Source organism: Manacus candei, unplaced genomic scaffold (assembly GCF_025592945.1).
Source record: "Manacus candei isolate 608988 ecotype Guabito, Panama unplaced genomic scaffold, ASM2559294v1 h1tg000093l, whole genome shotgun sequence".
In the NCBI taxonomy this organism is placed as follows: domain Eukaryota; kingdom Metazoa; phylum Chordata; class Aves; order Passeriformes; family Pipridae; genus Manacus; species Manacus candei.
Window position 1 is genome coordinate 490,150 of NW_026138141.1, and position 27,994 is coordinate 518,143.

At 41.1% G+C, this 27,994-nt stretch overlaps 1 protein-coding gene and 1 non-coding gene across 3 annotated transcripts; both read right to left on the reverse strand.

Annotated features, from left to right (window-relative positions):
- Positions 1 to 422: 422 nt before the first annotated feature.
- On the reverse strand, positions 423 to 27,994 carry C6 (complement C6). Of its 2 annotated transcripts, none has more exons than XM_051768225.1 (19): positions 27,552 to 27,994; positions 27,243 to 27,331; positions 25,885 to 26,042; positions 24,914 to 25,070; positions 22,505 to 22,649; positions 21,392 to 21,533; positions 20,413 to 20,551; positions 18,297 to 18,497; positions 15,017 to 15,257; positions 14,292 to 14,414; positions 13,191 to 13,357; positions 11,667 to 11,892; positions 10,351 to 10,522; positions 9,217 to 9,328; positions 8,663 to 8,795; positions 7,487 to 7,678; positions 6,891 to 6,981; positions 4,894 to 5,135; positions 423 to 2,993 (listed from the first exon to the last, which is right to left on the reverse strand). In XM_051768225.1, the coding sequence occupies exons 3-19, from the start codon at positions 26,040 to 26,042 to the stop codon at positions 2,812 to 2,814; spliced, it is 2,823 nt and encodes a 940-aa protein (XP_051624185.1). In that variant the 5' UTR covers positions 27,243 to 27,331; positions 27,552 to 27,994; the 3' UTR covers positions 423 to 2,811. The 2 variants fall into 2 exon arrangements, with proteins under 2 accessions (XP_051624185.1, XP_051624186.1); XM_051768226.1 differs by having other exon boundaries at positions 27,243 to 27,348.
- TRNAE-CUC (transfer RNA glutamic acid (anticodon CUC)) lies at positions 22,221 to 22,292 on the reverse strand. The gene has a single exon. It is a non-coding gene; the product is annotated as a tRNA-Glu (tRNA).

Consider the following 27,994-nt stretch of genomic DNA (forward strand, 5'->3'; position numbering starts at 1 on the left):
CTGGAGAAATGGGGACAGTCAGGGCTTGGCTGCCTTCTGTTTACCAGGAAATAACTTTGTCTGGCAATTTAGTATGGTGAGAAGTGTCAAGTGAAAAAAATTCCTTTTAGCAGAAACACTGCTAGGCAGTCACACTGGAATCAGTCTGGAATGAAACCATCATTAAGGTTAGAGGGTTGGGAGGAAGAAATCTTCACTGTTTGTTGCTGGAGCAGAAAAGCATACACAACCATTCTGAGTGATTCTTCCCCCACAGAATGCAACCAGCAAGAAGAAATAAGGGCACAAAAAAACCCAAAAAAACCCCAAAACCAAAACTAAAGACAAACAAATTTACAACCCCCTCCTAGACCACCACTAGCATATTATTATAGATCTTCAGTTGGAGGAAAGAGCTATAGAACTACAAAGGAAAATGTATGCAGGTTTTGGTAAAAATTTTTACTATACGTTTTAAACAAGAAAGCATAATGCTTTATTGTATTTAGTTGCAGGATTAATTTCTTCTTTTTCTTGAGCTCCACCCAGTTGAGACTATCTGCTGTTCTGGGGAGCTTGATAACATTCCAAATGTGTTTCTTTGGACAGAAAAATAACCATTTCACATTCAGCTCACTACCAGTTCCCAGGTGACTCTGCCCAGCCTCTGAAAAGGTGCAACACTTACACATGGGGCAGGTTGTTCACCAGTGGACATTTCTCATGCATCATGACATAGGTGAGCAACCGGCTGATGCATCAGGCATAAAGGGTTATAATGAATGGGGTCACATCAGGCTGGAAACCTGTCACTAGTAGGGTTCTGCAGGGCTCCGTCTCAGGTCCTGTGCTCTTCAATATCTTCATAAATGACTTGGATGCAGGACTCAAAGGGATACTAAATTTTTTACACAAAACTGGGAGGAGCTGTTGATTCCCTCAAAAACAGAGAGACCCTGCAGAGAGACCTTGACAAATCAAAGCACCAGGCAGTCACCAACCATATGAAGTTTAACTAGGGCAAATGCTGGATTCTGCACTGAAGACAGGGCAGCCCTGGATGTGTGTATAGATTAGGGAATGAGATGCTGGAGAGCAGCACTGTGGAAAGGGACCTGGGAGTCCTGGTCAACGGCAAGTTGAATGTGAGTCAGCAGTGCCCTGGCAGCCAGGAGGGCCAGCCATGTCCTGGGGGGCATCAGGCAAGGCATCACCAGCTGGGCGAGGAAGGGGATTGTCCCACTCTGCTCTGCACTGGGGTAGCCCCACCTTGAGTCCTGTGTGCAGTTTGGGGTACAACAATGTAAGAAAGATATTTAGAGAACATCCAAAGGGGTGCAATGAAGATGGCAAAGGGCCTTGAGGGGAAGCCGTATGAGGAGCAGCTGAGGGCACTTGGTCAGTTCAGCCTGGAGGAGAGTGAAGGGAGACCTCATTGTGGTCTACAATTTTGTCACAAGGGCCAGAAGAGGGGCAGGTACTGATCTCTTCTCAGTGGTGACAAGTGACAGGACCCACAGGAACAGCATGAAGCTGTGTCAGGGAAGGTTTAGATATCAGGAAAAGGTTCTTCACCCAGAGGATGGTTGGGTGCTGGAACAGGCTCCCCAGGGAAGCTGTCACAGCACCAAGCCTGACAGAGTTCAAGAAGCATTTGTACAATGTTCTCAGGCATACAGTGTGATTCTTGGGGTGTTCTGTGCAGGACCAGGAGTTGGACTGCAATGATCCTTGTGGGTCCCTTCCAACTCGGGAAATTCTATAATTCTCTGATTCTATTCTATGCTCTTTTTGCCTGATTTTCATTGTTTCAATGACTGCTGGTGAAAAAAAAAGTGACTTCCTGTTTTCTCCTTCTCAGAAAGCAAGTTTATATTCCTTAGTTTTGTAAAATTGCTAGTGTTGAAGGGAAAATTCTAATTGTAACTGCGCATCAGTTATGATCTGTGGTCAAGGAACGATGGGGGAATGGACCTACGGTTGGGCTGAGGTGCTCCATACAGGTGCTCTCAGGACTGGTGCTGGTGCAAGTGTATACAGGGAACCTGCTTGAGATGCATCTTTGTAGACTCCAAATAGAGCCCCTTCAAGTAGAACCTAGTATTGCAGTGCATCTGCCCAATGCATTGTTCATTAAATGTTTCTTTTATATTTAAGTACAAACATGTGCTTAATTCACCTCAAAGGACACCATAAAAATTCCCCAGCAGTGTCTAAAGCTCAAACCCAGTAAACAAGCAAACAAGCAAACACCCCTTCCCTTCAATTAAAAATCACATAGTTTTGAAGACTTCACTCAGTTATTGCATAGTTGTGTTTTTTTCAGTATTTTGTATTTCTCCTTGAGTTTGCCTGTGCAGGTAGCCTCTTGCTACCCCCTCCCCATTTGGCATCAGAAAGAATGTGCACTGGTGCTGAAGTGCCTGGTCTGCCTGCCTGGATGGTACAGCAGGTACTCAGCCACTGAGACAACCAGAATGCACAGCAGTCACAAGCACAAGGACAAAGAAACAAACGACTGAAGAAAGGAAAAGTTTCACGCAGGACTAGGGGAGACTTAGGCTTTTTCTCCCTTCCCATCTGGTCCCCTCCCTCCCTCTGAACATCTGCAGAATTGCCAGCAGTGACAGCAGTCCCTGTATCCCACACCCTAGATCGTTTTCATACAGGAAAAAGCCCACTGTCACCCTTCTCCCAAAAATCTGATAAAGTGAGTTCCATTTTTTTTCTCTCATCCTTTGTTTTTGATCTCCTCGTTGCTTCATATTCAGCTTTTTCCCTTGGCTCAGCCTGTGCTTGATGTGATCATGGTGTTTGCAGAGAGTCAAAAGGTCATGCCAGGCAGTTCCCATGTTCTAGCACCTTCAGTTTGATGCCTGCACATTTCAGGGCTGCCAGCACGCAATGACTGACTGTCCTCCTCCTTCCTGTCGACTCCATTTGGATGCAATGAGGGCGGCTGTCTTCTTTGGGGCACTGGTAAGGTATCAGGCAGGAGCACTGGGTCTGTGTCTCTGGGAATGAATGTGTGAAAATTTAGCAAAAATTGTGATGACTAAAACCAAATATTATAGTTTGATGACATTTCAAAGTCCAACAGGGGAAAAACATCATTGGATGTTTGTGATATATTAGTCACAAAAAGCCTGTAGTGCATACACTAGATGGTGGGGTATTAAGAATAATCAGCCTTAAATAGCGGTTTTTGCAGTAGTGGCCCGTACAGAAGCAGAATTGATCTAACTATTTTTATCCACTGGCTTTCCCTTACCTTTCTTCCAAACAAAAAGATATTAAGTTGACTTTCTGTTCCCAATTATCCTTGAACACAGTCTTGCTATGAAATGGAGTCTTAAGGTCCATATTGTGTCAGCTCCTATTTCATTAAAGCTCCCTTTATGAATGCTAAGCTACTTGCTGCTGGCCTGTGGTAAAGCTCAGTCCTGGCAGTTATTTCATTACCCATTTCTGATCTAATCAGGTTCTGACTCTATATTCTTTCCCAGAAATTCCCTAGGCAGGAAACTAAGTTTCTGCCTTCACTTTCTTAAAACATGAGAAATGTGTCCTTTCCTCCATTTGGCTGTTTTCATGGCACTGCAGTATCTTCTGCCTCTGTGTTGATACTTACTACTCACTCAGAAAAAATGGAACTTTCATTTCCTAAACATTTGTGCACATTCGTGAAAAGTAGGCTTCCGTGGAGATGGTGAGGAGTCCAATTCAAATCTCCTGAGTATTACATCGAACACTAATTTTATTTAATATATTTTTCTCCCCTCTAATTTTTTTTTTTGTACAGGGCACCTCTGTAGGCTTTTGAGAGAAAAATACTGAAGTGCTGGCACAGGATCTAGCCTTAAGACACTGGCACAGTAGGAGCGCAGCTAGTCTTCTTACACCGCCTGGAATAAATAAGCCCAATGTTTTCTTAAAATTATAACCACTTTCCCAGGAGCAAAAGGTACCTATAGGCTCCACCAGAGCATGTCTCCCAACAGACACACCTGGTCATGCCCTCTGCTCAAGCACCACACAGAACAACATCTCATGCAGTAATTTTACAGCCTCCTGCTTCAAATCCTATGCTGCAGAAATCTTGCATCTTTAAAACAGGGTTTTAGGATTGCTGCACGCTGCTGTTGCTTTATTTGTCGTTAAGGAGACTGGTGTGATAAGGATCATGGTTGCCTCTGGAAGCAAGTGCAGGAGTGAGCGTGTTTGCCACTCAGCCTTTTCCTAGCAAGCACTTGATGTGCAGAGCCAGGCAGCACCTCAGACATTTACAGGAAAACCTACTGCTCTTATCACCTGGTTACACAGTAAATAGCCAAATTGCACAACAGTGTTTATAAAATAATCCTCTTAGGGATTTGACCTGCTTAGCTAGTTCATTAAAACTCTTAAGCAGTGTTTTCACATATGGGTATTTGCAAATTTTACCATTAAAATCCCATTAAGCCTGGTGGCCCCAGTCTTGCTTTTGAAGTAGTATCATGATCTAATTTCACAATTTAATTATATGCTATAGAGGGTGTGGCCCAAATTAATTCCTGAAGAACAAACTAGTGGTTAGTGTCTCACAGGGAATGTGTGATAATATTACCAACTACATTCTTGTGATTAAAGGTTCAAATGTTAATTCTCCTGGAAAAGTTCCCTTAATATCCAAGTTCCTCTTGTGCCTTTCTCATGCGAAGTAACAACGATAGAGTAGTTGTGGGTAAGGGAAAAGGCACATATTTAAGGGTAACACTTGTTAAGAGGGACTTGGGACTTACTGCATTTCCACACTCCTTGTGCCCAAAGGGACCACAATGTCTATAAATGCCATTCTTGGAGCAGCGAAAGAGTCAGCACATTTCACTTTTAGATCCAAAGGGCTGGATAAATCTCACCATTCAGAAGTCATACCTGGACAATCCTCCCAGTCATAGCAGGTGTCATAGCCACAGGGCACTTTCTTCAAGCTATTTGTAGAGAGCTTTGCCCTTTCAATAGCCCAGTCTAGGCTGGAATCACCATGACAAGGGCCAGCATGCATGAAATGAAATGACTGCTCTCCAAGGCACATTTCAGCTGAATACTGACAGCTGGGCTTGGTTACATTCTGTTCAGAAACAGCATGTAGCACACAGATCTCTTCTGAGTAGTAGCTGCCCAAAGGAAGTAAAGAAAAATTATTTTAGCTTTCTCTGGAACAAGTCCGTGGTTCTAAGTTCTCCACCAGCATCGGATAAAAAACAGCAAAGCGATGGCCAGGCCGGATACTGGTCTAAAGACCTAAGGTTGTCCCAGCTGCTGCAGGACCTGGACCTGATACAAGTGCTGTGAGATGAGGAAGCTGTGGTCCCATCCAACAGACAGGAGGTGAAGTGTAGGGGGCGTGTTTAAGGTACAGGGATGTACCAGGGCAAGAGTGCCCGAGGGACCATGCGCTGACATAGACAACCTTATTGGTCAAAGAAGTCACATGGTTTGGAGGGATAAAACCAGTGCCGAATTTGAAATAAAATCTCTTTGTTCACCATCTCACAAGGAGCGTGTTTTTCCTTATTATATAAGGACATGTGCACCCTACAGTAAAGGACATGTGCCTGTACAAGAAAAAGGAGACGCTGTTACCTCCACAAGGATGTGAAATTTCCACAGGCTCTGGTGTGGCTTTTCTGAGTTAATGTATTCCTGCAAGTCTGCCTCTAATGCACAGTTATCTTGGGGCCAAAAGCAGGCAAAACCAGCTAAGCTGCTTGTAGTTTCTTTCTTTATATATTGCTCTTGGTTACTGAGTGGATTCATTCCTAGAAAGTGCATGCATTTCCAAGCAACATAATTTTGTGGAGTTTAGTCTCTTCCCAAAGAGAGAATCATAAAATCATAGAATGGCTTGCGTTGGAAGGGACCTTAGAGGTCATCTAGTTCCATCCTTGCATGCTCTTTGTGCAAGACGATGACAGTGAAAATATAGAAATTGGAGAAATGAAGGAAAGGGTAAGGGGAAGGGGAAGGGGAGAGAAGAGGAGAGGAGAGGAGAGGAATTGGGAACTCCAGTAGCAGATGGCAATGTAGATTGAAAGGATGGATTATGGTGTATTGTTTCCTTAATGTAATTAGGTACATTAAGTATGCATTAGGAACAGCATTGCCAGTAGGTCATGGGACATGATCCTGCCCCTCTACTGAGACCTGGTGAGGGCACATCAGGAGTGCTGTGTCCAGTTCTGGGCCACTCAGTTTAAGAGAGATGTGGAGCTCCTGGAGCAGGTTCAGAGGAGGGCAACAAAGATGATTAAGGGACAGGAGCATCTCTCTTATGAGGAAAAGCTCTCTTATGAGGGAGCTGAACCTATTCAGCCTCAAGAAGAGACAATTTTGACGGGACCTCATCAATGTCTATCAGTATCTAAAGGGAGGCCCCAAGAGGATGCATCCAGGCTCTTCTCAGTGGTGCCCAGCAATAGGACAAGAGGCAATGGGCAGAAACTGATGCACAGGAAATTCCATCTGAATATGAGAAAGAATTTTTTACTGTGGAGGTAATTGTGCACTGGAACAGGTTGCCCTGAGAGGTTGTGGAGTTTCCTTCACTGGAGATATTCAAGAATCATCTGGATGCAATCCTGTGCCATATGCTCTGGGATGGCCCTGCTTCATCAGGGAGGTTGGACTGGATGACCCACTGTGGTCCCTTCCAACCTGACCCGTTCTGTGATTCTGTGATTGTTCATTTATTTCATAGGCTATAAGTGGGGTTGTAATTTGCATACAGAGGAAAAGCTAGCCAGTATCTGAACAGAGAGCTGTCTTGATTTGTAGTTATCTTTTGCTGCTCTTCCTGTTCTATGTCATAATGGCCTCTTGGTCTATCACTACAGAAACTTTGACTTTTCTTCTGAATGTGCTTAACTTACCCACAGTCTTCTTCTGGAGACATACAAACACACTGAGATCCAACCTGCTTTTGTCCTAGATTGCAAACACCTCTAATTTTAGATTGTACATCTGAAACACAAAAGAGTGAGAATTATTGTAACTAGTAAAAATGAACAGAAGCATCTTACACTCCTGCCTTAAAAGCTAAAAATGGGTTTATTTCTATTCATCCCACATTTATCTCTTCAAAAGCTCCCATGGTTGGGATGCTACATCTATTTCCATCAGTTTTTTTGCAAAAATCACTGGAAAATCCTGTTCAAGAAGAGAAGCTGACGTGTCAATAGATTGCATTTTCCTACTTTGCTTTCATAAAACCTTCTTATTACAGCGTGGTTTGGTTTGGTTTTGAAGAAAACAGTTGCAGTGTCTCAATTTCATTATTAAAGTTTACAGCATATTGCACCCAAAAATTATAAATTTGATGCAGAAGTTTGGGGATGAAATTATATGTCACCATAGTAGGCACAAAGTAAAACAGGCACTCTGCATCTTATACCCCTCCTAGTTCCAGCTAGCTAAAATAAACAGTGCAGCAACATAGAAACAGTGAAGTATCTGCAGGCATACTGACCTTTCTTACATGTAATATCCCTCGAAATAGGAGGTATCCAGGACAGGTCTTTCGCACAGGTATACCTTGTGTGACCACTGACTATAAACCCAGCTTGGCAGCTCAGCTTCATGGTGTCACCAACATTGTACTGTTGCTTAAATGGGGAAATTGTGACATTGTCAGATATTGGTGGCCTGAGGCATACTGAGGCTGTAATAAACAATAAAAAAAACATAGTTCTTGTTGTGTTTATGGTGTTTGGAATATTTACAGCAAGTCATAATGCTTTATCTGAAGAGCCATATAAAGACATTCAGTAACACTGAACATTTGATTGACATTCAAAACCAATAAAAAATTAACACAATTAAGCCAAGAAATTTTTAGTGCACTGCCATAGCCTTTAAAATATTTTTAAAGTAATAACTAAATAATTACAGTAATGTTTCTAATGTATGCCAATGTGAGTAATTTAATTTTGCAGTTTAAAAATAGTAGGAATGGCATTAACAACACATTTTAATTTTTCTTTTGTAAATTAAACAAAATGAATGACAATAGAAAGCTCCTAAGTATATTCAAGTAACTTTTTTTTATGTTAAAATGAACACTAAGTCAATGAAATCACACCAAGTTCTAGAAAACTACTGAAATCTCTCCTGCTAGCAAATACAGGCCAATTCTGATCTCTAAATCTTAACCGCACTATAAATACTTCAAGGCATTGATTTATAGTGGAGATTCTCAAGGCAGCCTGGGAGGTCATGGTTAAAGACACATCATCCATTTAATATAAAAAATAGTAGACAAATTTCTATACAAATAATTTCTTCATCATAACTGTATCAACCTAAAGATATCTGAAGTCTGAAAACAAAAGGTGAGGTCCTTTTGTAAAAGGTATTTAAAACTAGACAAGAGAAGGACCTCATAGCATCCATCTGAGAGTTCTCTAATGCACTGGATATTACAACATCCTTACAAAGAGCATAATAGTAACACTTCTGAATTGAAAGAGGAGCGATGTAATGACTCAGTATATTTTTGCCATCTCTACATGAAATACCCTCTTCAAATGCAATCTTTTCAGATGTCATTACAGATTCTCTTGTTAAAACCTGTATTAAAATCTTTTTCACGTCTTTTTCTTTCACTTCTATTTTGTTACTGGGCTAAATTAGTTTCCTTTCTTACGTTGGCATTCAACATGTTGCTGTGTCCAGGTTTGATCTGGCAGACACCAAAGGTATTGATAGCCAATGAGGCTATAACCACTCACACAGGCAATTTCAACTTCTTCCCCCACAGCATATTGGTTCTTTTCATTCTACAAATTAAAAAAAAAAAAAGAAAAAATAAACCAAAAAGTCCCTCAAAAATCTATGGTAATGAGACTGGAAATTGTCAAAGGAAACAGTGGCAAAACACTGATAAGATGTAATGAATTCGCTTTTCTTACCCTGGAATAGGACTCTTCCATTCACCAATATAATGATAAGTTTGTCCAGTTGCACTAACTGATGTCATGATTACAAAACAAGAATTCAAGGACCACTTGAAATGGGTTTTACCCTGACTTTCTTCAGTTGCTGATGTACTGTGGTGGATTAGAGTCCCACAGAACACCACGTACATAGCAACACACTCACAAGCGCAGTAGATAGCTTGGATATCAGGCAAAGAAGCTGTAAAATTTCCCAATGTCTGCAACTACTATACTTTGCTTCTATATCGTTTTTCATACTCACCCTGATAAAGCCATATTCTGGTGGGTCTGGCCTGGAACATCCAGACTCAGGTTCACCAGTCAAGACATTCTCTTCTCTTCTGGCTTCATCATCATTTATACAAGGAGCACCTCTGAAAAGGGAAAATTTGCTGTAAGGATGTATCTGAAGCATTGGTGTCACCAAATAACAATGGCAAAGTGTCAGGAATGTTCGTCAGGAGAGCTGCAAGTGTGTCCTGTCCCCCCTCCCTGACAGTGAGAAAACTTTATTCTGTCAAATAAAAGACTGTAGACAAAAAACTGCAGGTGTTGATAGGAGGAAGAATGTGAGAGCAATAAAAAAGTACTAAATACATCTATCAACATAATTAAATACATATTTTTATAGAGTAAGAAAAAGAGTCAAAGAACAGCATAACAGGAAGTCTCTAAGCAGTCCCTGTAATTCTGTTGCCACCAGGCAGTGGTTAAAGGAGGCTGGTCTCTGTCAGCATGGAGCTGTACAGCCCACAGGGTCTAACTGAGATGAATTACAAAGAACCGTGGAACCCAGTGCTTGTAATCCTCTCCTGTTCTCTCTGCAATCTCCTCTGCAGCCACTACAGCAAGGATAGTGAAAATCTTGCTTCAGCTCTTGGTCCCAGCAGAAAGACTGAAGCCTTGCACTTGAAAATGAAAAAACCTAAGCCAGTTCAGGGCTAGAATTTGAAGTTGAAACTATGCAAAACCAGTAAATCAGGCATACTTAAAGTGGGAATATGAAAAGCTTAGTTGCTTCATTGGAATTCTGAGACTGTGTTCGGATATAAATTGCTAAGAGAAGAGGATGTGATAGTAAAAAAATGGAAATTGTGAACTCCCATGAACTAAAGCAGATGACTTTAGACAAAAAGCTGTGCAAAGCAGCATACGAGAACTACAGGCATACTTCAGTATGCAATTCATCAGCAATTTTCTAGGAATAAACAACTAATAAAACCAAATTTGCATCAAGTTCCAGAGATTTTCAGACTTTTCCTTCTCTCTGCTCCACCACAAGAGTTCAGAGAGTAGTGTTGTCTGTTATTTCTCCTTGATAATCACAGAGCTACTCTGGAGGGCTTCTTAGTTGTCCCATGACTATGGAGTTTCTTTTGATCTACTATTTTCTTACCTGTCTGCGAACACAGAGACATAACAGTCCTCCACTTCTTCCCTCTCTCCTTCACATGGCTTCCCACCGTTCATTGGGGAGGGGTTGTTACATTCTCGCGTCCTTCTTGTTTTGAAGGAAGCATCGCATGAAGTCCACTCAGACCAGCAACCCCATCTGCCATCTACAGCAACTGCAAGAAACAAAAGAAACACCATCTTTTGGCAGATCTGTACCATATACAATATTTCTTTTAAGGCCACATATGAGAGGGATGATGGTAAATTCATAATAGCCTTTTTCAAAGGATTTAAAATTGTTACGGTTAATAGAGTAGATTGTATCTAAAGTGCCAAGTTTTCCAAAAGGTGGCCACCCAAATTCCAAACTGCTTCATGAAAACCTAAAATATATCTACCTTTCTAGTTTTGATTGCAAGTAACATCCAAACCCAGCAGCAGCTTATTTTTTATTTTTATTGCACATACAGGTGTGTGAGTTTTCATGATGCTGACAACATTCTGAGATAGGTCAGTATTTAATGAGTTTTTAAATAAATATGAGCTCTAACACCATGTTTAAATCCCAAATCTACATCCCACGCCAGTTAAATTAAAACACTACTACTACGACTTCTCTTAACCCCTGGCATATGTTATCTGTACACACCCTTTCTTTACAGCATACAATATACTTTCTACATCCACTTCTAACTGTGTATCTTCAGCTGTTTATTTCTTTCAAAATATTTCTTTATCGGGATCAGATAATGAGATCTGTAGCTACATAAGTGACTTTCTATTCTGTCCACTTTTGGTCCTGGAATATAAACATATGTTTCCCATGGGTATGGCATTAGTGCCAATTTCATTCAAAAATGATTTTGCATTAAACTGTTCTTTAAATTCTCCAGAACGATGATTATGTTCCCTCTCCTTATGACAACTGTGTTTTCCTTCCATACTATAATCAATAGTTTTTATCTTCATTAGCCATTTGGTCTTAAGCATAATACACTATAGGGAAAACTAAGGAATTTCTTAATTTTTGTATCAATAATCTTTGATCTCAACTTCACCCTTATCGCTGAACAACTCATTCATTATTATCTTAATCACGTAGCTAAGGAATCTTCTGTCTTATGATATCTTTTGAGATCTGGTTATTCAGTTTGATTCTTTTATCTTTAATCCTACCTTTATTCCTATACTTTGTGGACATTGGCATGTGGTAAGAAGTGCTATGGATTTAGTAAGGGAAGGTTATGTCAGATTAATCACTGACAAATGGACGCCAGAAGGACCATGTTTACAGTATGACACTGTCACCCCAAATACCTGATTTGTAGCCTGGAGCTCGTGTCTCGCAGTTTTTGCCATACGTGCCAGCCTGGCACAGGCAAAGGCACTCTGTCCCAGAGAGCACAGGCCTGGCATTGTTTGGGCATGGAGCACACTGGCAAGGGTCAAACCTGCTCGCATATTCCCTCAGGGCTCTCCTCAGGTTGCGGCGTTTGGTCACAGCACACGGTATGTTCCTCACCAGATCCACAATGGGCGACACCTGGTAGACAAGTTCAGTAAGCAACTACCTTAACATGGGAGGGTCCTTCTGGGTGTAGCGGAAGGATTTTAAAGGCACTAGAGCCTACATATGAAGCTATATCACACAGGAGTTGGATATGTTGAAAGTTATGGATACTTTAAAGGAGCATGACAGTGCTATACATCTATATTATCCCATTCATACTGCTTTTATTTCCCCAATTTAGGGCTCTGTGAACCACGGGAAAATCAACCAAGTGGGATGTGGCTGAGGTCACCTGGTCTGTTCAGCCTGGAGGAGGCTGAGTGGAGACCTCATTGCAGTGACAACTTCCTCATGAGGAGAAGGGAGGGAAGACACTGATCCCTTTTTTTTGTGAGCAGTGACAGAACCCAAGGGAATGGCCTGAAATTGAGTCAGGAGAGGTTTAGGTTAGATAATAGAAAAAGGTGTTTCACCCAGAGGGTGGTTGGGCAATGGAATACGCTCCCCAGGGAAGTGGTCCCAGCACCAAGCCTGACAGAGTTCAAGAAGCATTTGAACGATACTCTCAGGTAGATGGTGTGATTCTTAGGGATGGTCCCATGCATGACTCGATGATCCTTCTGGATCCCTTCCAACTCAGCATATTCTATGATATTATGTCTTAAAATTGAGGACACTATAGATGATATGGGGTTTGCTTACATCCAGAGTCTGCCATGTCAGACTTCCCTACACTGCTTTCAGGAGCACAGCAGATGCAGTGGGAGAAATCTCACTGCATGCTGCATTCAGGCAGGTTTTGCTTTTTGCCTCAAATGCTTTGCTTCTGCTGCTGAGGGGCTGCTGTGCCAGCCAGGGAGGGAGACAGCTCAGTGCACTCACAGGAGCAGTGGCATGCTGGTTTGAATGAGCAGGACAGAGACACAGGGGATTGCTGGTTTTTTTCAGTTCACTAATTTGACATACTCTGCAACATATACCTTACAAGAGAATGATTACAGGGGAAAAAAGCATTTCCAGCATCATGCACTGTTTTCCTGCACAGTAACTAACCCTGCCCATGCCACCCTGCTGGTGCCAGAGCAATCAATTCATACTCCTCGGTCTTACTCCCACTGTCCCCAGACCATGCAAACCTGGTGTGGCTTATAAACCCAAACAAGAAGTCCTAAAAAATATTTTGTATATTTATGTTAATCCTGTACGTATGTGCATTCATATCACACACAGCATCATCTCTATTTACATGAAAGAGCACCTGCAGAGCTCTCTGAAGAGCTGCTAACTCGTGAGTCATTGCTATCTCAGTGTTTTTCTTATTCTTCTCTTACCTCATAGTCAATCACCACAGGATTGTCCTTTGCTGATTCCAGCCAGTTTGTGAAGACTGTGTGTCCTGGAAAAGCTCCCTTTTTCTCCCAGGCCAGAGCTGCTGCATACTCTGACCTGCCACCTTTTACTAGGGAGACTGACCGTTCTGATGACTCCAAAATGGAACCTGAAATTGTTAAATAGTATTTTTAGACAATGGCCTCCAAAGACAGCGGATGTAACAACAGAGTTCTAAGAAAAAGTGTAAAAGGATATAAAAGAATACATTAAGATTTATTTTTTGAAGCTACCCTTGGAAAAATGAAGTCTAAGCTTGGAAAAACAATCCCCACTATGACACTATGACAGCAGCCTGCCATAAGATTCCACATGTGTTTGAGACATGAGCCATGGAGATATTCAGAACTGCATAAGACAGTCGTGGAAAATGCCTCCTCTAGAACACACTGCAAGGCAGGATATTTAGTCCTAGCTGTAAACACCTAAGTAACAGAAATTGATCGACTAATGAGGACAAAAATGGTGGACAGGATGAAATCCCTATTCTTAGTGATGAAGAACATGACTCTTGCCATTCTTGTGGAAAATGCACCAGCTTTCTGCAGTTTCTGAGACACAGTTCTGGCACTCCTATACCTGGATGTCTGCTTGGCATAAGGAAGGTGGGAGGGGAAGGTCAGGTAGTGTGTTGTTGCTGCCCAACTCTCTCAATGAGCCCTGATCAACCCTTAAAGAAGATCAGGGGCTCAGCTACGAACACCTATTTCTAGTTGTGCTTATCTTCCAGTTTAGCATGCCTGGCCCTGGACCCAAGGCCATGAGGAATGTTTGTCAGACCCATGACTGACTGGAGAGCCAGTGCCACGGGTTACCCAATAATGCTGTTCTAAAGCAGAGGACTGCTCCTACACCATAATTTCATTTACAAGTAAGGTGATGATTTCAGTGCTTGCATCAGATGCAGACAATGAAATACTGGCTCCTCTGACAGTGGTGGAAGAGCATCCATAGCTCAACAAAGCTGGGAGGTCATCTGGAGCAGCTGAGAGGAATGGTATCTCTCAGGGTAAGTAACAGGACATGGTCCTTGTTCTCATCACCTTCATGTCTCACAGTCATCCTGTTTGTGGTGCATCTGGTACTGACTTTCTTTTTCTTCCGGAAGAACACACGCTTGGTGGTTTCTGTTCGGACACACTCTGTTGATTCATCAATTGACAGGCCTAGAAATAACACAGAGCAGCAGCTTCATCACCATAACCGTGATACATGGCAGGCACCCTGCCCCCAGGTTCCTACATTGAGGTGGCCCAGCAGGTTTCCCTGCTCCTCACCCACTACTGGAAACTTCACTTCTGCAGGCAACTGCTTCCCCAGGTACAAAGAGTGTTGGACTGATTTCCGTTTCTGTGGTATTGCTTTTTCATTTTGACAGTCTGGTAGTCATGAGAAAATTTTAGAGTAATTTCTAATCCATACCATAAACTTTATTAACTGTATCTCAAAAAGTACCACTTAGACCTCTGAGTCCCACACAACTCTATGCTGGAATACCTTTTTCTGGTGACCTGTGGTCTTGATCTGAATGTCTTAAATGGCTTCCCTGAACACAGTGACATTTACCAAAAAAAGAATCTCTTGAACTTTTCAAATTAAGACAGCATAGAGCAAAAATTTCTTCTTGCTCTGTATGTAGGCAGGGTGAGTAATTCCTATGTCTGTGAGAATCTAAAGAATTTCTTGCTGTTAAGAATGTGGTGTAAGATCTAAAAGCAGTGATAAGAAAAACTGGTAAACAAATATTTTCTTGTTAAAGATTACGTACCCGAGTTCTGCAGTTCCTCAGAGCTGTACTGGTAAAGAATGTCATAGGAACCACCCATCTTCCCAGAGGTGTAGTAATGAGTGCCAAAGTCATCAAATATTCTGCTGTATAAAGCATAGTTGTACTCCAGGGGCAGGTGGTTAAGTGCTTTTAGAAAGACGTCTGAGAGATACAGATCTGACTCTTTCATTGTGAAGTTTGCAACAGAAATTACTTTATGGACTCTAATAAAGTTGGAATTCTAGAAATAAGAAAAGGGCAGTCTTAGCACCTTCAGAGGGAGTTAAGTGTAGAAAGTAGAGGAACCAAGAGTATATCCTGATATATGTTGCAAGAACTAAATAATCCTGTATATCATGATGCTTTAACCATGAACAAACTAGCTGTGGGTTTTCCAAGAATTCTGTGAGGTTCTTGAAGGCTTCCTTACATTTTCGGAGTATATAGCCAATATTCCAATATTTGTATTCCAATAAAAAAATAGGACTCATCAGGCACCTACCAATCCAAAAGGATTCTTGCCATAAAAAAATGCACCAGCAATTGATCAGACAACCACAAGTTTCAGAGGAAAAGCTTCACCTTATAATGATCTATGGGTTGTTTGCAACTAATCTGGAAGTGAGTATTTTGGATCCTAACTCACTGTTATAAAGTTCCACAATTTATCAGTCTACTAAAACTAAAATGAAACTGTAGGGTTAAAGCCCTTATTGAGTTCAGGTGTCAAGCTGTTAATGAGAGGTAAAAAGAGAATGTTCAAACACTGGGAACATGGAATCATAGGATATCCTGAGTTGGAAGGGACATCTCTTACATGTAGGGAAAAATATATGCTTTTGAAAGAGCTTGTTGTGTTTTTTCAATGCTAGAGGCTGTTTATGTGGGAGTTGAACTAAACAGAAAGGAAAGGAATAGCAAATACTGAAAAAAGGGATTTCTAAAGTGAAAAAGGAAACTGATATCCCAAGGCCAAAGCAAAGAGATCAAGAGAAAAAGCAGGGGCAGGAAACAGGAGCAAATGACCAAACAGCAGATAGGAAAGATTCATTATAAAGCACTTTATACAATTACTTATTTATACATCGCTTCTTCTGTTGGATTATGATGCTCTTCTCCACCACACTTTCTGAATTTTCAGCAGTGCCAGCTAACATTTCAGTTATGACACGAAATTCCAGATCACTTTGGTAAATATTGATTCTAAATCCTTAGTTGGTTTTACCATGCACTTGCATGCAAGCTGGGCAGTCCCAGGCATGAGTACAGACTGGGAGAAGAACTCATCAAGAGCAGCCCTGGCAATAAAGACTTGAGGGTGCTGGTGCATGAAAGGCTGGACATGAGCTGGGAATGCGCAGTCACAACCCAGAAAGCCAAACGTGTTCTGAGCTGCATCCAAAGCAGTGTGGCCAGAAAGTCAAGAGTGGTGATTCTGCCCCTCTACTCTGCCCTTGTGTGACCCCACTTGGAGTTCTGCATCCAGGTCTGGGGTCTTTAGCACAGGAAAGACATGGGCCTGTTGGAGTGGGTCCAGAGAAGAGCCAGAAAAAGGATTAGAAGGCTGGAGCACTTCTCCTATGAGCACAGAATGAAAGAGTTGGGGTTATTCAGTTTGGAGGCCTTCAGGGAGACCTCACTGTGAGCTTTTGGTGCTTAAGGGAGGTTTATAAAAAAGATAGGGACAGACCTTTGAGTAGGGCCTGCAGTCGTAGGACAAGGGGTAATGGTTTCAAGAGGGTAGATTCAGACTAGATATAAAGATGAAATTTTTTAGGATAAGGATGAAACTTTGGTTCAGATTGCCTTGAGAGATGGTGGATGCCCCATCCCTGGAAACATCCAAGGCCAGGTTGGACGGGGCTCTTATCAGCCTGGTCTTGTTGAAGGGTGGTTGGACTAGATGGTCTTTAAAAGTGTCTTGCAATCCAAACTATTCTATCATTTTATGATTCTATTATTAAAGGACCAGAAATCAGGAAGACATACTGGAGGACCAGACACCTTAGCTAAAGAAAGTTTCTGGTAAACAAACATAAACTTAAAAACCATCAAGTTTTCTTATATCTTCCATGTCAATATGAAAAAAGGCATAAGTGGCTAGGGCCTTCTAAAGACCCCGGAATGTTCAGGTGAAACTTTTATGTACACAGTTTAACAAATAGGTCTGAATGTGACCTCATAAAGCCCAGGTAAGTTCCCCCTCCTTTTAAGTTATCAATATAAATTCCTATTTGCACTATTTAGGAAAGTATTAAAAATTCCTTTTTAGGTCTCTCAAACATACATAAGTACATATCTATCTACAAACACCCATTAATAAAATTTATACAAATATTACTTATTTATTTACATACACACACGTGCATACACACACACACACATACAGATAAAAATGAGGCTTACTGTATGATGCAGCAGAGAACATGAGGAAGACTCAAAACTCCTGCTATGGATCCACTAAGAAGGGATTTTAACTTGTGTTGTCTTTAACCAACACCAGATGAAATTATTGGTGGGTTTATGTTATTTTATAGAATCATGGACTGGTGTGGGTTGGAAGGGACCTTAAAGATCATCTAGTTCCTCCGCCCTTCCCCCCTCCGTTCTGGTTGCATTAGAACTTCTGGGTTTCAACAGTCCTTAGATTTGTTCAGTCCTGTGGCCTTTCCCATAGCCCATCCTTTATTGCTGTTAAACTATAAAAGTACATAATTTTATACTCTGTAGTATTCACTTGCATTAAAAGTGCAGAACCTTAAGGAAAAATGTTTTCTGTTGAGAGAAACTTTTCTGTGGATGTGTTATTTCTGAAATTATCTTTATGAGCAAGTGTGTCTTGGCAAACACGAGACTCCAATATGCAAGTTACCAGATAAAGAGCTAATGTAGATTAATACTTAATACATGAATATGTATAACATTAATGAGTGAAGTTCCTTTATTTTTAGAGTTGTCTGCTACTGTTAGGTATTGTGCCCTCTTAATCTATAATTAGGATAGGAAAAGGAGTGGCTTACCCAATCTGATAATGTCAAATCTATGCTTTTTTAAAATGGAATAAGCCTATGATTTCTATACTAAACCCAGAAAACCATGTTGCATTATAGAATGTATGTTGCAACCAAGAACATCTTGTAGTATCAGAAGAGGAATTTTCTAATGTATAATTCTAGTGGGCCAATGCCTTGATAAGGAAAGTAGCCTTTGGTAGCTCAGTTCTGAAATGACCAGACAGAAATCAATCGAAAGAGAGAAACTAAAGACAAGATTTAATTACCTTTTCATATGAGGCTTTAATAGCTTTCTTGAAGGAGGAAGATGATGTAACTTGAACCCGCGTCTTTTTTGAGAATAAAAGTGGTATACCAGAAGATCTTCGAGCACCATGACTGGATGAACTACTTCGAGAAACACTATCAGCTAGGGGAGTTAAATCCTTGTAGAAGTCTGATGTGACATCATCCTCTTCATCTACTACCTGGAGATTCAGTAAAGCAAAATACATTTGCCCAAATAATAATCTGAAGCAGAAACCTACTAAGAAATGAATTCTTGATTTCTTTTTGTTTTTCTATTAATGGCAAAAACATGTCTGATTATATGAGACCCAGAAGTAAGCTATGAAACTGTTCTGAAAATAAAAGATGAGGTTGAGAAAGGCTAATAGACAAGATGAACACAAGAAGCAGACATTCTAATAGGCATTTGTATAACAACAACAACAAAAAAACATGTAACACTTTCTTGTAAAATTCCCCACCCCTATGCCCCAAAGTTTAGGAATAATTTTCGACAAGCGTTTCAACATACTTTTGAAGGAATTTCAGACATTCATGTTATGTCCACACTATGACTACTTTCCAGCCCTGTGGCTTCTAGCTTGATGTTTTCTGACCTTTCCTCTTAATTCCCAGCTAGAAGAATGAACAGGTTTCCAGAGGAGAGTCTTAGAGTATATTTGGAGTGTTTCACCCATACTACATGATGGTCTAAGTGCAGGTGACGAGGAACTGTGAGCAAACCTGCCTAAACAAGTTGATAAACCTTAGTGGGGGTATTGGACAAAGCACCAAGACAACTTTAGCATCAGATTAGAAATGACTTATTTTCCAAAATTCAGGCAAATCCCTATGGAATTTTGAAAGATGTGATTTTTTTTCCCTCCTCTAGACTTGTTTAATTAATAGGGCTCCTAAGGACCTTTGGAGGTGAGGTGGTCCATTCTCCCAATACACTTCTGTTTTACAAGTCATACACTTTTGCATGAAAATACACCAGAATTCCAAGAAGAAGGTCTGCTCCTTCTATAAGGACACTTCTATACCAAAAGCTGCTCTAAATGTTAGAAGATACAGATGCATTCTCAAAGGTGAGATTCACAAACCCTTAATAGTCCTGCAAATTGACATAAGTAACTTAATGAACCTCACAGCTATAAAGAGACCTGGGCAAACCAAGGATTGGTTTTCCCCTCTGAATATTTCTGCCCACAGTAATTTTTCTCCATTATTGACAAAGTCTACATGTCATGGCCGATTTAACTGCAGTTTCCATTGAGCATAGTAAGGTATCCTTTGTTCAGTTGCTCCTGTTAAAGTAATTCCAACACCACACAATTGTGACAAAACCCAGCAGTTCAGTTTTCATCCATTAGTTGAGCTTTTTTCCTCGACCTGCACTCTCTCCTTCTCAGTGCAAAATACCTATTGTCTTCAGGGCCTGCCCATATGTATACAGCCAGATGTTGTGCCCCAAACATATTATTCAAAGTATTTTCTAAATATCAATGTTTAACAAAAAATGACAAATCAGTAGTTCCCAGATTTTTTATGATATACAAACCAGGTTCATTTTGCCCTTGACCTGTCCTGCAAGCCTCCTCTCCAGACTGTGTATGTTTAGTCCTCCTGCCTCCCAAACTTGGTGTCTGCCTTCTTTCTTTGCTGCTCTGTGAAAGGGCTCAGCAGGGAACAGGTGGGACTGAGGGGTTGAAATGGCTCAGGGAGGAACTCTGTCCCAAGGCTGACAGGAAGGAAGTTGGAGTTAGGAGCTGCAGCCTTTTGTACTTCAAGGATACAGTAGTGATGGTAGAATAAGCTTTGGACTTGAACAAGCCTCTGGCTAGATGATGTCCTTGGCACCACGTCAGAACAAAGACACATCCAAAGCCACAGGGAAGCAGGAGAAGCTCAAATCAATCATGTTGACTCCGATATATGATTCAGTGAGCCACAAAACATATCCCACTTCCACACATCAGCTGAGGCATGTTCAAGCCTCACCAGGTTGAGAAATCTTGTCCTAAAACACAGTACTACCTAAGACTTGAGCACATAATTTGGATTGGGGTTACAGCAAGGGCTTTTCAGCTAGGAGCTGCTGCTTGAGAGTACCTGAAAGCTGACAGCCTCCAGATTCGCTGGGACACGATACAATTTCCTCGTCTCATTGCGCTTCACTGTTGTGCATTGTCCTCCATTGAATGAGTTGCCAAGGACCTCCCCTCGGCTCTCTCCTGCCAGAATGTGAAACCTAACAAAAAATTATTTCCAGAGATTAAAAAACCCTAGAAGGACATATGGACTTGAAACATTTCATGATATATTGAAGCTTTTGTAGGAGTATAAGCATCTGGGTTGTGTTACTGCCTTGAAAGAAACTCCTCTACAAGAACTTCTCATTCACATTGAATTCACCTGAAAAATGCAGTAGCATCAATGCAGTTTCCTACCTCCAGCACTATCTCATCCTACTGATAATCCCAATGTCAGCATGAGACAGTCAGTCTTAAACAGAGAAAGACCTAAAAACAGTCTGGGAAAAAGAACAAGCAGTTGTTCATTTCTACCATAAATGATATTACTGGAGCACACTGAGATGAAAATTCAATTAAAAATGCAAGACTCCATGGGACAGGCATCCCATGTTTAGAGTTTATACTGCTTAAATTAGTAGCCTGGAAGGGGTTGGTATCATGTGAAATATAACACAGACAAACAACAGCTTTTGAGGAATATCCTCAAAATTTCTGAAGTACTTGACACGGTGCATGGGCAAGTATTTCCAAGAGCTGGAAGTTTCCCATACATGATATTCTGGCTGCTATGAGACAGGACAGGTTGCTCAGAGGCAGTGCTCCCTGACAGGTCTTCATCTGCTACACCAGCAGTACCAGAGTAACACTGGAAGATGCAGCAGGCAAGTCCTAGTCGGATGGTTTTATTGTATTTTTATAATTTCTTGATAATTTTAACTTGAGAGATTACATATTTGAATGAATACTCTCACATGCTAGCTGGGAATTATCTTCTTTATGTAAATTAGTGAGATAACAATCTTAAGTTTATGAAAAAATAAACAAACTTGGCTTACCCACTGCCCATTAACTGCACACCAGGGATGCTCTCATACTTTCGGTTACACACAGTCTTTTTCCTTCCACAGTTTCTTTCATCAGAGTTGTCCCCACAGTCATTTTCTCCATTACATTCCAGGGTTTTCGAAATACAGTGACCTGCACCAGAGAAACAGCAACAGCAAGGATTCATCATGTCTGAATGCAGAAAAGGGCAGTCTTATCTTTTCCCGTAGTAAAAGTGTGAACTTGTCGTAGATGTCAGCAGTGAGGCACTATAATGCCTGGATTATTCCAATTTAGAAACGGTTGTTTCAAATCTGCCAGTTTTGTCTTGTTTTGAAGCCCGCAAAGGCTTAATCTAAAGTTTGGTAAAAGAATGTGTGGATAAAGTTTCTTTGCGGCTAATAAGGTATATTTAAATTGAAGCAAACAAGAAATTGCCACAAGCCTAATAAAGATAGTGAGAATCTGGGTTCAGAGAAACTCTATAGGTATGTTTGTACATGAAAAATTTGTGCAAAGAAATATTATTGTGACAGTGCTACTGTTTAGCTATCATGATCATAGTGACATGCCAGGCTAGATATTGCATTTTTAATTCATGGCCAGTCTTCGCGAACGAAGATTTGGGAAAGGTCTTTTACCCTTCGAGCCTGCGCAGTGGATTTTTTAGGTGAGACACAGTGTGCGCTGAACTGAGCCCACCCTTTAATCCTGAGGTTCATCTGCCGGGGTTGAGCGAGCTCGGACGGTGGCAGCGAGGTCCTCAGGACGTAGGTTTGTTTAGAGTGACCTTCTCTTAGATGGATGGCCTGGCTGACGAGCTCCATCTGCCCGGGGAAGTCCCCTGAGCGGGAATTGAACCCGGGCCGCGGCGGTGAGAGCGCCGCATCCTAACCACTAGACCACCAGGGGGCCCCACATTTTTAATTACTTACAAAAGAAACTGTAAACATAAGCTTCTACCAAGTCATATAAAATCCTTACACAGGCTTTTCTCCCTGGTCCCTCTTCCCTGGAATTTATGCACAGAATGTGCAAGATCTGGATCTTTTGGATCTTTTTTGTCTCAGCGTCCAATCTTTTGACTAGTAATGCAGCAGTTAAACAATTAAGATTATCATTACCACTTTCACACTGAAATTTATTCCTGCAATCAACTTCCACTATGTTGCAAAGCTTAGTTGGGAAGCATGGGCGGGAATCCACCAGCGGCTCGGTACAGGCCTGACCCCCAAACTGGGACGGTCGCAGGAGTGTCCGGGTACGAAACTGCAAGGCAGAAGAAATAACCCAGGGTTGTTTGCGTGAGCAGGTTTTGTAGCTCCAGGCAGAGCCACACGCCTTAGTGCTGCTGAAGATCAGTCAAAACCAGAGCCCTGAAGGAAATAATCAGTTATTCTTGTCCTTATATTCTACCACTCCAGGTAAGGCAGGCAGGGAATTGACATGCAAGAGCATCAATAGCCCTGATGAAGCATACGTGATTAAATAGTAGATAACCTGGTCTTCAGCACTGAAGGAATCAAAAGTTCAGTCTCTGTATCTTCAGTTTTAAATGTACAGAAGGAAAGCGTGTGTGAACAAGCTTACAGAGATTTTTCCTGTTCTTTACCATCTCTATTGAAATAGAAATAGTCTGAACAGTGCCATGTATCCCCTAACCAGCTGACTTGGTTCCCACATGTGGGGTCCCTTGTCCAAAGAGCACTGGATGACTGGGGAGGACAAAAATGATTTTCCTGAAAATTTCTGTTACTAAAAAAGATCTGGGAGCAAAATCTGCAGCTCACTGAGTTTTCTTTCCCCAAGTCAGTACCCTCCATGCAGAACAATAAAGCTGAAGGATTCTAGACAAAGCACTTCAGATATGTTTTCCACTCCACTTCAAGGGACTTCTGGTGAGACCTGTCTGCATGTGACTGAACAGTTCCATCTCTAAGAATTCTTTCCATTGGAAAAGCATGGTCCCTTGCAGACTTCTGTCACTTCCCTCCCTGGAGACAAAAAATGGAGGAAGATTCTAGAACCAGTAACCAAGTGACTATAAAGGGAGAGTGTGGGGAACAACACCAGAAGGCTTTCAGGCCTCAGAGGATGCTTCTTTGTACTCCATGTCAGATCCATAACACTGACTATATTATTTGTGTGAGCTCTCATTTCTTCATCCCTCTCCCTCAGTGGGAACTTGCTTGCACTAGTCTTCACTCTTACCTTGTAAATCACATCCTCCATTCTGTTGGTTGTTAAGGATCACAAGCAATGATTTTTATAGTTTGGAGGGGAAAATGGATTATAGTCCAAAAAAGCACCTTTTGCTTGAAGAAGCATATATGTTGCATCAATACTTAAAATTAGTAAAAATTAATGCTTTTATATATGGATGCAAGGTAAGACCCTCAGATTTTAAAGGGATATTGAAATCAGTTCAATTGAGAAAAATGCTCCCTTCCAGCTCTTGAAACTTCCTGTCTCCCAGTATCTCACTGTTTCTCCTGCTCTGCCCTCACACTGTCCATCTCAGTTGCGAGACAGGAAGTTGTGGGTGGCTCACATCTCACATCTAGAACAGCTTTCTCACTCTGTATGGGCATCAGAAAGTAATATATGTATGTAAGATATACTTATGATGTCTGACAGGTGTTTCAGGGTTGGTTTTCAAGAATTGATTTCTGAAGCTGTGGGGTACATTCAGAGAGCTGTAGGTTGTGTCTGCACAGGACTTCAGAGCTGCTATCATGGTCAGCTTCAAACCTCAGACCCACCAGACATATAACTACCCCAAACAATCTGCACTCCACTCCCCTCTACCCTCTACAACCTTAGATTTGACAGGGCTTGCTTGGTTTCTATAGTTCAAATTCACTTGAACATGACTTTTCACTTCTTCCCTCTCTACTGTCTCACCTCTAAGTCTACCATCAGTCAACGGACAAAAGCCGAAGAGGAAAAAACACTGTCTAGGACTTTGTCCCACAGAGAGTAAACATTTGCACCTGGGTTTTTTTTTTGTGTGTGTGTATACTGTGAAAGTTGGGGGAATGGTGCTCTGTATTTCTTAATAGCAACCTCAAACGGATCCTGACTATAAGATACAGCCTGAGCATTTCTAGCCAGTGGGGCTTAGGATTTGTTGGCTAACTGTTTTCAACAGATGATTAAATTCTATTTTTCTTGCTTTAGAACATACAGAATGATATGGTTAAGCTGAGATGCCATGACTTGCTCTTGCTTAAACAGACACGCAAACTTTACAGCTTAGTTTATTCGTTATGTGAAAAACTCACCTTTAATTATGGCAGTGGAAACTTTGAAGCAAGTTCTCATAAATGGATTTACTCCACTCAATCACCCCTTTCTGATTTGCTCTGCTTATTTTAACTTGTTCCCTCCATCTTCTATTGTATAATTCATAACCAATTTCCCTTCTTAACTTAAACTGCCATTTTACTGATCAATTGTCATAAAGCTGAAACAAGGAGATCTGTTAGGCATAATTTCTTGCATTTAATGCATATAATACATTTTCTACCTACTTGTTTTTTAATGCATGGGTCACATTCTGACCAAGGGCCAAAGTCTCCAAGCTGACAGTTGATAGGACATGTTTGCTGGTTACACGCACGAGATTCCTGCTTTTTGCACAGCTGGTCACAGAAGTTTTGGCTATAATATTCATCCATTCTTATTTGCCTAAAAAAAAAAATTAACAAGTTATCCTAGGAAAGAATAGACAGATTGTAGGTGTTCTTTAACTGTGGGTGAAGGCTGACAAAGTTATTTGAGCCCAGCTAAAAATGTTGAGACATAATATGCAGTTGCAGAATGTTGATTACAAGAAAAATCCAAATATGTCTGAAGTTTAAAGAGCAATTCTTTTTGATTCATGTCACTTCAGACATCCCAGAGGACAGGTACAGACAGAGCCAGGAGGAAAAGAGGGGATTTATCACAAGTTTAGATTATACCACAGAGCTGCATCCAATCTGATGCTGCTGAATCTTTTTCTGACTTTAACTGTTGTCATAAAACTAATGGCGCAGGGAGGAAGTTTCTGCAGGCTTGCCATGCAGGAGGTCACCCCTCCCATGGCAGTGTTCTGTGCTGGACAGAGCTCCCACCACAGGGCACTGAATGCCAGCCGTGTGTGCTTGCAGGGGCTGAATTCAAGGACCTGGTTGTACTCACTATGTATATTTCCAGATACTGGTTTGTTTGGAAGCACTGTACCACAGAATTATGGAATGGCCTGGGTTGGAAGGGGGTCTTAAAGATAATCTAGTTCCAATCCCCCCACCATGGGCAGTAATGTTCTACATACATAATTTTGTAATTTTAAAGTCTTGCAGTTTAAAGATGATTATTTATCTGGTAAACACTTGAACATGACAATTTTTTTCAGCATACTGTGGAAGGCAGAGCTTCGGACACAGGTCCCCCTTCCCAGAACTGGTATTTCACAGAGAATAAACAGAAACATAGAAGTACTGAGATAGCTTGGCCCTACCTGTGCCTGGTCTGTGTGCCATAATTGCAGGTTTGTGAACAGGCAGACCATGGCCCCCACGGGTAATGTTCACAGTAGCACCCCTGGCTACTCCCAATCAGCAGGCTCAGCAGGACCAGGTGCATTAGCAGAGTCTTGTCCATGGTGAAGGTGTCCATCTACAGCACAATAACAGGCAACAAACACTCAAAAAGCTATCACAGTCATACCAGTATCCTTACAGAGATGTCTTTTCCAATATGCATATAAATCTGCTTCACAACACAAAGGCACTAAAGAGTGCATCTAGAAAGGGGCAATCACACATTTAGCAGTAATTCAGTTCATAACTTTGAGAACCAGAAGTCACAATGGTTTTTTTGGCCACTTATTTATCAGGAGTACTAACCATGACTGTGCATGGTTTCTGTTTTAGAAGTTGCTCATAAATCATTTTGACTGTGACAAATAAAGACGTGCTATTGTTCTTCACTGTTTAGAAGTATTCTCCAAAATATTTTCTAGATATAAAACCATGAAAGAACTCTTCCTATAAAGCATGCAAAACAACCATCAAGATCATAAAAGTAAGTAGCCCCATCGATTAGCCTGTAACTAATTCATTTTCACATGCCTTTAAGCCCTCCTCACATAAGTGTTTTAGTGCAGTGAATCCTCTCTTCTCAAAGTTTTGATTAGCCTGTTGAAACTGCAAACCATCAATATTCAAAGCTCATCTGAATTTTCTACCTGCAGTAGAAACAGAACATCTAGCCTATTTCTCACTCCAGCAGTCAATCAAACTTTATTTGATGAGACAGAAGGTTATAGGCAGTCTTTAGGAAGTAATAACGCTTAGTAAACTTAAAAAAAAAACTTTGCAGACAAAATATTTATCCCCTCTCATCATGAGATTGAATCAACACTAGATTTGATAGGTTGTTACAGTAGAACATTATAATTTTGGTTCACCTCAAAAAAACTCAAAACCCAATAGGAAGTTTCAAAACCAAGGTATTTATTTTAAAACAATACTCAAAAATATTTAATTTTGAAAAGTTTGAAATTAATTTTGAAATTGTTTTCTACTTTAGGTTTTTGGGCACATATGCTATTATGATTTTGACACCTTTCTGAGAAAAAACAACATTTCATCAAGTCAAAACATTGCTTCTTCCCTTAGTAAAGAAAGGCAGTAAGTCTTCACACAGCTGCCATAGTGAGAAGCACTTTTTACACAAAAAACTCACTAATGAACAAGTCTTTCAGAGAGATTTAAGTATAATTAAATCCAAAATATGGTAAAACTGAAGACAGAGAAAGGTGCAGTCCTACCAGAGGACCAAGAAGAGAACAGATATTACCTTTTTTTCCCTTACCTGAGTTCTGGCTTCTTGCACCAACAATGCCAGCTTAGAAAAGAGACGAAGTCCTATAGAACAATTGCTTTCTTCATTCCTTCACTGTGCTGCACATAGAAAAACACTGTTTATCCCCATCAGTGAGCAAAACACCAACCAGCGCATCAGAAGCGTATCGACAGCCATAAAAATACATAAGAGAGGTAATTCAAAATATTAAAGAAAAAGCAAAACAAAACCCACTGAAGACTTCTCCATATGTCTTGTAACCTGTGTGCATTGAAGCCAACAAAAAAACCCCAAACAACCCCTACATTATTGACTTACCATAAGACAGTCAGCTGCAAAGTCAGCCTACTTTGCAGACTGGTGCAACCTTGGTGTGGTTTGCTGCAGTCTTTGAAATGAAAGGCTGGAGAGTTTGTTTGATTTGGTTATTATTTAATGAAAGCAGATCGATCTGGTGGCAGGAATGGTCAATAAAAAACAGCCTCTCCACCTGCACCCCTGGAGGTATGTTCTAAAGAATTGTGGAGGAACAGCTCTTCATACAAACGCAGCTGCCCAACATGAGCTGAGGAATCAAAACACATTTGCATTAGGTCGTAGTGGCTCAGTGAACTTTAGGTCTCCTTGTGCTGCCTGATAAAGCTGCACAACCCTTCTGCTCTCAGTTTGAAGGCAAGAGAGCGAGAATTTGATAAAAAAGCTCATCCTCACAATTCATTACTGCTTTCATCAGGAAATGTCCTGGCCAAGGCAAAATACCT